Source organism: Humulus lupulus, chromosome 3, assembly GCF_963169125.1.
Source record: "Humulus lupulus chromosome 3, drHumLupu1.1, whole genome shotgun sequence".
In the NCBI taxonomy this organism is placed as follows: Eukaryota; Viridiplantae; Streptophyta; class Magnoliopsida; order Rosales; family Cannabaceae; genus Humulus; species Humulus lupulus.
This window is the reverse complement of record NC_084795.1, coordinates 217,659,625-217,667,150: the sequence shown is the minus strand read 5'-3', so window position 1 is coordinate 217,667,150 and position 7,526 is coordinate 217,659,625. Positions and strand designations below refer to the sequence as shown.

General features: G+C 33.8%; 1 protein-coding gene across 1 annotated transcript; it reads left to right on the top strand.

Annotated features, from left to right (window-relative positions):
- The first annotated feature begins 2,664 nt into the window (after positions 1–2,664).
- Positions 2,665–4,494, top strand: LOC133821528 (probable protein kinase At2g41970). The gene is made up of 5 exons (XM_062253766.1): positions 2,665–2,797; positions 2,922–3,195; positions 3,392–3,524; positions 3,632–3,718; positions 4,068–4,494. The coding sequence occupies exons 1-5, from the start codon at positions 2,665–2,667 to the stop codon at positions 4,191–4,193; spliced, it is 753 nt and encodes a 250-aa protein (XP_062109750.1). The 3' UTR covers positions 4,194–4,494.
- Positions 4,495–7,526: the final 3,032 nt, after the last annotated feature.

Below are 7,526 nucleotides of genomic sequence, written 5' to 3'. Positions count from 1 at the left end.
TGGTAACTATTAAAAAAATTGTTTTTCATTTTTTTTAATCAAAATCTGAAAAAACAGAATGTGTTTTCATAAATTGTTTGGTAATTCATCTTTACCGAACATGTTTTCTTACTGTTTTTTCAAATTTTTATTAAAAAAAATAAAAAACAGTTTTTTTAATAGTTACGGAACATGGACATTGTTTTTTGTTTTTAGTTTATTTTGGGCAATGCTGTAAGCTGTTTTCTAGTTACTTTTTAGTTGTTTTTCTAAAACTGTATTGTTGTAGTTATGAAATTTTGAAAATGGTACTACATATTTTTTTTTAAAAAAAATTTCGAATCAGTAAAAAGTAAAAACAAAAAAAATATGTATTTAAGAGAAGACCCCTAAAATTTAAGGATGCTAAGCAAAATAGTTTTCCAATGCGCCTGAGGACACGAACTCACCTATCGCCTTGCCTTGGTGGAATCTTGTTGTATGCTTCTTGAATCTTGATTAACGTTCGATGTTGCACTTGTATGCTGAATGAAGCGGTCCCAAAAAAAGATTTAACTCACTCGTTCCCTTGTCGAATTATCAAAAGTATACCATTTTGCAAAGTGACATTAAAACATGTATATTTTCACGAATAATTCTAAAACTTATCTAATCCAATACTATCCTATTTTTCTAATATAAACTAAGTATTTTTTTTAATTAAAAAACTAAATTAGCTTTATGCTGCCACCAAAATTGTGATATCTACCATTATGAAGTGTGCGAACAATTTGTTTATTTGGTTTTTTACTGAAAAAAAAAGGATCAGACAGTGCCCTCATGTCCCCAACTCGGTGCTATGACAAGAATATACTGGTGTACCATAGGTGGGATGAAAGAATAACATGTCCCACACTTTTTTGATGGCTATCCAATGATTCCATTAGCACTAGGAGCTCATCAATCTTAGAAAGGAAAGCCAACGGGATAGGTAATGTTTTAACCTCACAACGACTAGTGAAATTGATAATTGGATGGCCAACAGGAGAGCCATAGTAGAATCATCATTTGCCACCATGTCAGCATTAATGAGAATAAAAGAATTCCATTTTGTTTTTCATAAAAGAAACTAATTTTTAATGGAGGAAAATTCCATTTTGTTGTTCATTGACGTATCATGACAAGTAATAAACTAAAAAATCAATATCAACAACAAACCGATGATTGTCATAACTACGTTTGTAACTAAGACGGCAATCATTGGCAGTTTGACTCCTTAAAAAAATTCTCTACAACAAAGGCCAAAAACGAGTTGAAGCCACGATGATATTGTCCTGTTTTTGTTTTAACAACATATGTGTTTGGTTTAAAATCAGAAGAAAAGGAACCGATAATCTTATGATTTAGTTGGTGAAATATTTAAGGATTTTTTTTTGACGTGCATGACTAACAACAAATAACAATAATACCAAACACGTTAGAAAAATAGAAACAATGGACGTGCAACGTGGGAGGAACGTAGATTATGTGTGTGTATTATCGCATTATTATTGATATGTTTTATATTTATTTAATAAATAAAGTTATAAATAAGTATATTAGTGAGGTTGAGGCATAAAGTCAGGACATAATTAATATTACGTTAGTTTTCAGCGGTTAAATACTCTCCGGGCGAGTTTCCCGCGACTCACATAAGACTCATTTTGGTTCCCTTAATCCTAAATTCCTATCTTTCTTCTCTCTTCTAATAATTCTCGCTTTCTTCTTTCATTGGATCATTAATCCCAGGTTAGTTAGATTCTATGATTATTATGAATTCATAAGTAAGTTTGTTAGAATTTGCTTATGTTACGTAAAAGTTTATGAATTTGTGGTTCGATCAATACCCTCCTATATAAGATTCTACATACATATGGTTTTGATTCTAATCACATTGTAACAAAAGGGATTTTTGGATCAAAGGAATAACTTTGTATTATAATTGATTTTAGCAAAACTCTAAATGAATTAATGTTGTGTTAAAGAAGAGAAAATGATTGTATATTGTAGAGGGGAATTATCGTGTGAGATCGATCGGTTGTAGATGGAGCATTGAGATAGCTGCGCCTACAAACAAGAGAGTTGGAAGTATGTTCTGTTGTGGAGGTGCAGAGGAGGAAACCAGTGGTCCGCCAGCAAATCAGTATGCCCCTCCTAGAGGGAACACATACGGTGGTGGTAATTCTTCTTCATATTATTACATTTTTACTTGATTACAAAAGGCCAAAAGGGGTTTATATATGTATAAATCATATTTACTCAATATTTGAGTAATTGAAGAGGAATAGGAATGATTAGCAATAGTAGTGATATGTAGGTGTTTGTGTAAAGCAGGCGGTGAAAGACGAGAGCCAAGGGGTTCCAATATGATCAAAAGTGGAGCTCCACAAAAGGTGTTGCCTATCGAAATACCATCCATGTCACTGGATGAATTGAATAGAGCAACGGGTAACTTTGGTACCAAGGCTTTGATTGGAGAAGGTTCTTATGGCCGGGTTTTCTATGCAAAGTTGGGTAATGGTCAGGTTGCCGCCATTAAAAAGTTAGATACAAGTACATCCGAAGAACCAGATTCTGATTTTGTAGCTCAGGTGAGATTAATTTTCACCACTTTCTTCTTTTCTTTGGCTTAAATCTTCTAATTTGGCACTTAATACGAATTTGCCCATGCAGTTATCACAAGTGTCAAGACTGAAGCATGAGCATTTTGTGGAGTTGTTTGGCTATTGCTTAGAGGCAAACAACAGGATTTTGGTGTATCAGTTTGCAACATTGGGTTCTTTACATGACATATTACATGGTATGTCTTATGTCCACACATATGGATGTATAGTATGACATGATTTGTTGCTTATGTTCTCTTTAGATAATGAAATAACTTGCTTCTGTTTTTATGGATGATGAACAAACAAACAAACAATCAGGTAGGAAAGGAGTACAAGGGGCTGAACCTGGCCCAGCTCTAAGTTGGAACCAGAGAGTTAAAATAGCCTATGGAGCAGCCAAAGGCCTAGAGTTCCTGCATGAAAAGGTGCAGCCACCTATTGTTCATCGCGATGTCAGATCCAGCAATGTCCTACTATTTGATGACTATTTTGCTAAGATCGCAGATTTCAATCTCACCAATCAGTCATCTGATACTGCAGCTAGATTACATTCAACTAGAGTCTTGGGAACATTTGGCTACCATGCCCCAGAGTAAGTCATACCAAAACAAGTAGAGACAAAAACAAAAACAAAGACAGAATTATAAGTAACTCTTCCTTAAATTTGGCTTCTAATCCTAGTGTTATGCATACTTTTTACTATACCATACATGAAGTATGGTTAGGATGGTTTGCACGCTCACTCCCCAACTATTAAAAGTTACAAAAATCATTACTCTTTTGCCCAGGTACGCCATGACAGGGCAGATAACTCAAAAGAGTGATGTTTACAGTTTCGGAGTTGTTCTTCTAGAACTACTAACCGGTCGAAAGCCGGTAGACCACACCATGCCTAAGGGACAACAGAGTCTTGTTACTTGGGTACGTTTGTGTTGTGTCTGCTAACTTTCGGTCTCAGTTTTCTTCTGCTCTTCTGCCCCCATATGCTCTACTTTTTCTAGCTCTAACGAAGCTCATGGAATACTCAGGCAACTCCAAGGTTGAGCGAAGATAAAGTCAAGCAATGTGTTGATCCAAAGCTAAATAACGACTACCCACCAAAGGCAATTGCTAAGGTCTTCCCTTCTCTCTCTCTCAATATCATTATTCGATTATTTGACAATGTACTTGTTTGGTTACTTTGAGGCAAAGCCAACAAAAATATGAAGCAGGCCCAAATCTGTATTAGTTTACCAAGTATGCATGAATTTTAAGTTAAAAACTGGCCAATAGTATTTAGTGTATCATTGGATTTACGATGATGAACATGTTCTTTGTAATGCTAGATGGACTTTTATTGTTGATTTTTGTTTATATAATAAATGAAACTTGTAGATTTTTCCTTGATTGAAAATCTAATTAATAAGTTAAACATTGAATTCATGGACTCATAATTTGGATGCATTTGTGTGTGCATGGGCTCAGTTAGCAGCAGTAGCAGCACTCTGTGTTCAATACGAGGCTGATTTCAGGCCCAATATGACGATTGTTGTGAAGGCCCTACAACCTCTTCTCAACTCAAAACCAGCAGGCCCAGACTCTCAAGCCTAGAACAACTCTTTTCTCTACTGCTACTACTCATCTCACCAGCCTTTCTTTGTAGTGTAATTTGTAACCTTTTCTTCTTTTCCATTCTTTGTATTCCTGTCTCCTAAGCTTATTTCCAAAATTCTCATAAGTAAGTTTTCTAGAAGGGTCTAGCAGATGACAATGGTTTAGCAAAAGATGACAATGGTCTAGCAGATGGTTTGGCAAAAGATGCTAGGATCTCTAGCAAAATTTGCAATTTTCTCCAAGGGAAGGGTACCTCTCTTGTGGTCCCCATCTTTTGTTGTTAGTTTATGAATATGAATGTTCCTTCAAAAACAAAAAAGTTTTCTAGAAGGGTGCCACTTTTTTAAAAAAAAATTCTACTATATAATTCTTTGATATTAGTAGATGCTGAACTCTAAATTAGCGAATTGTATTGGTGGAAACCAATGAAGGTTGATACAAATTTAGGCTGTGTAAGAATATAATCATATACATGGCTATTAGTTACTGGTTGATTTTGTATATAATTTATATAATATATATGCTGACACGGTATTATGATTCGCTATTTGGAATTAGAGCAAAGAATGTGCCCCTAGTTATATAGGAGTACTAAAATAACTACTTGGGGAAATATACTTATAAAGATTTTTTTTAATTAAATCTTTTAGTTTCAAAAACATGAACAATCAAATACTTACTGTTATTTCTTTTATTTGTTTTTGAACAAACTGCCCAGTTTTAATTGACAAAATTGGAACTTCTTTATAATTAATTCATCTTCTAAATTTCTTAGAAATTAAAATGTACAGAAAAGTTAATATATTTACAGTCTTTATAATTTAGCTGTCTTTATTAATCTAAATCTTGGGATCTTCAATCAACTAGATTGGAGACTTTTCCATTCATGAGTTTTTGTTTCAGTCTCCTCAATGACATATCGATTAACTCTCTGTGAAACCTTTTGGTTAATGGATCTCCAATATTATTCTTTAACTTCATATAGTCAATAGAGATAATTCAAGTAAATATTAGTTGTTTAATAATTTTTTTTTTGACAAATATGTCTTAATTTTACCATTATATATATTACTTTGTACTTTGACAGTTGTTGCTTCACTACCACAATGTACAAATTGCATGCACATACTTTGACCATCTTGAAATATCATTTAGAAAGTGGCATAACCATTCGATTTCTTGCCCACATTTATCCAGTGAGATAAATTTAGACTCCATCATGAATCTAGCTATAATAGTATGTTTTGATAATTTCCAAGACACAACCTTCACCTCCTATGATAAATACATATCCACTACTAGACTTTGTAGGATATCTTGTTATAGTGCAACTACGAGTAAATCGCCAGAGATGGCAATTTGACCTGGTGGGGTGGCGCATTGTGGTGATCTATCCTGGTGCAATTTTCCTTAAAATAAATGGTGTGAGGATTCACTGTTTAATTTTTTTTGGTGCAGAGCAGTGGTGGTATTGCTTGCCTTCCAGCAAACACCCAACATTTTATTTTATAAATTATAATTTTATATGTGTTATTTTTTATAATTATTTTATAGACACAGTAGTATAAAATGATAAATGTGAATGAGATAATATTTTGAAAATCAATAGGTGTAATGTCCTTCTAATTTAGGACTGTTACACTGTGTACTTTAAATAGTGTTAGACTCGCTAATCCAATCATTTGATTATAAACGTGTAACTAAAGTTAATGTCAATGATTAAGGTTAAAAATTTTGGTTAAAGGAAACGTTGACTTTTCATTTAAAAGTTATGTTCATACATGGATCCCAAAATGATACAAACAAGTGTTTAAAAGGGGGTATACAAGTCAAAAGTTACAACCAACTGACCTAAGCAGCAAAATAAGGGATGCAACCCTAGTTTTGTTGGGGTTTTATACCCTAAGTAATACCAAATTTCTTTGTAATATCATTTTATTATCAAAAAAAGAATAGAAATTATTTTTGGCTTGGTCAATCACTTTGCTCACATGTTTTATTTTCATGATTATTTGTTTAATATAAACTTCTATTAAATCTTGAGCATATAGTTAATCATATTTATAGTGACGTAATCACAGTGGAATATAAATATGATTATATGTTCAAAATAAGTTAGTCCTAAGATTAGTCATTGCACATGATTTACACTGACTTGCCAATCTACGATATAATCTACTTACACATTGTAGTGTTATGTTCTTTCCAGAACATTAGCAAAGTAGATAATATCGGATGTATTTGTTACATTGGATTGGACCGATATTGGCAGTAGATAGGATAAGTAAACATACCGTTATTGTAATGCCCCAAAATCCCTAATGAGGTTTAATGGTTGGATTAGGAGGTCGGGAGGGCCATAATTGATTTATTATGCAATTAAATGATTATATGCATGATTATGTGAGTTATATTATTATATGATGATAAATGCATGCATGTGGGTCCACTTTTCATTATAAGGGTATTTTTGTAATTTGGCCCGTTGATGGCATATTTTTATATTTTTATGCATGTTGGTGATTTATGAATGAGGTCACATTATTATGTGGATATGTTCGAGCTTTTCGGCATGAGACGATCTTAGAATGTAAGTTAGCGATTTAGTCATAATGGGGTTATTTACCGGGCCCGGGGTGAGTCTCGGGGTAATTTGATGCTTAGTACATTACCGAGAATTAAATGGTAATGGGATATGATTTTATTATTATTTGAGAATATTGAGAATAACGGGAAATGGAGGACGTTAATTATGATTAACGGGATTAGATGGGAAATGACGATTTTTCCCTTGGGAGCTGTTAAGGAAATAATTAGGTATGAGGGCATTTTGGTCATTTAAACTTAGGATATATTTGAATTAAGATGGCTGTAGAAGGAAGTAGGCTGAAAACAGAGACTCTTTTTCTTTCTCTCCCGATCATCTCTCTTCCTCTTTTACTTTGAATTTTTGAAGCTAAGATTGAGGGTTCAAGCTTGGGAATTAAGGCTAGAGGTTCTAGGCTAGTGTTCAGCCATTGAAGAGGGTGTAATTCTGAGTTGGAGGTAAGATTTCAGCCATGGTTTTTTTGGTTTTTGCTCTGTTTTCTAGCTGGTTTTGAGTTTATAGTTTGATGCTAGTTTTGGGAATCAATGAGGTTTTTGGGAAAATTTTGACTGGGTTTAGATGTCTAAGACATGTATAACTAGTTTTTGGGCTCATTTGTGGGTTTGGTTGAGGTTTGGGGTCACTTTGTGAGGTTTGAAACTCGAAGAACACAAAGAGAAAAACTCAGAGTTTGGAAACTTTGGTTCTGGCGCTACGGCGCCCAGTATTGGGCGCTACAACGC

What these genes read in the sequence shown, in the direction of transcription:
- LOC133821528 (XM_062253766.1), top strand. Translation starts at nt 2,665, where the DNA reads ATGCAGTTATCACAAGTGTCAAGACTGAAGCATGAGCATTTTGTGGAG. An exon ending in TTTACATGACATATTACATG is followed by an intron (nt 2,798 to 2,921) that starts GTATGTCTTATG and finishes ACAAACAATCAG; the next exon opens with GTAGGAAAGGAGTACAAGGG. An exon ending in CACCAAAGGCAATTGCTAAG is followed by an intron (nt 3,719 to 4,067) that starts GTCTTCCCTTCT and finishes GCATGGGCTCAG; the next exon opens with TTAGCAGCAGTAGCAGCACT.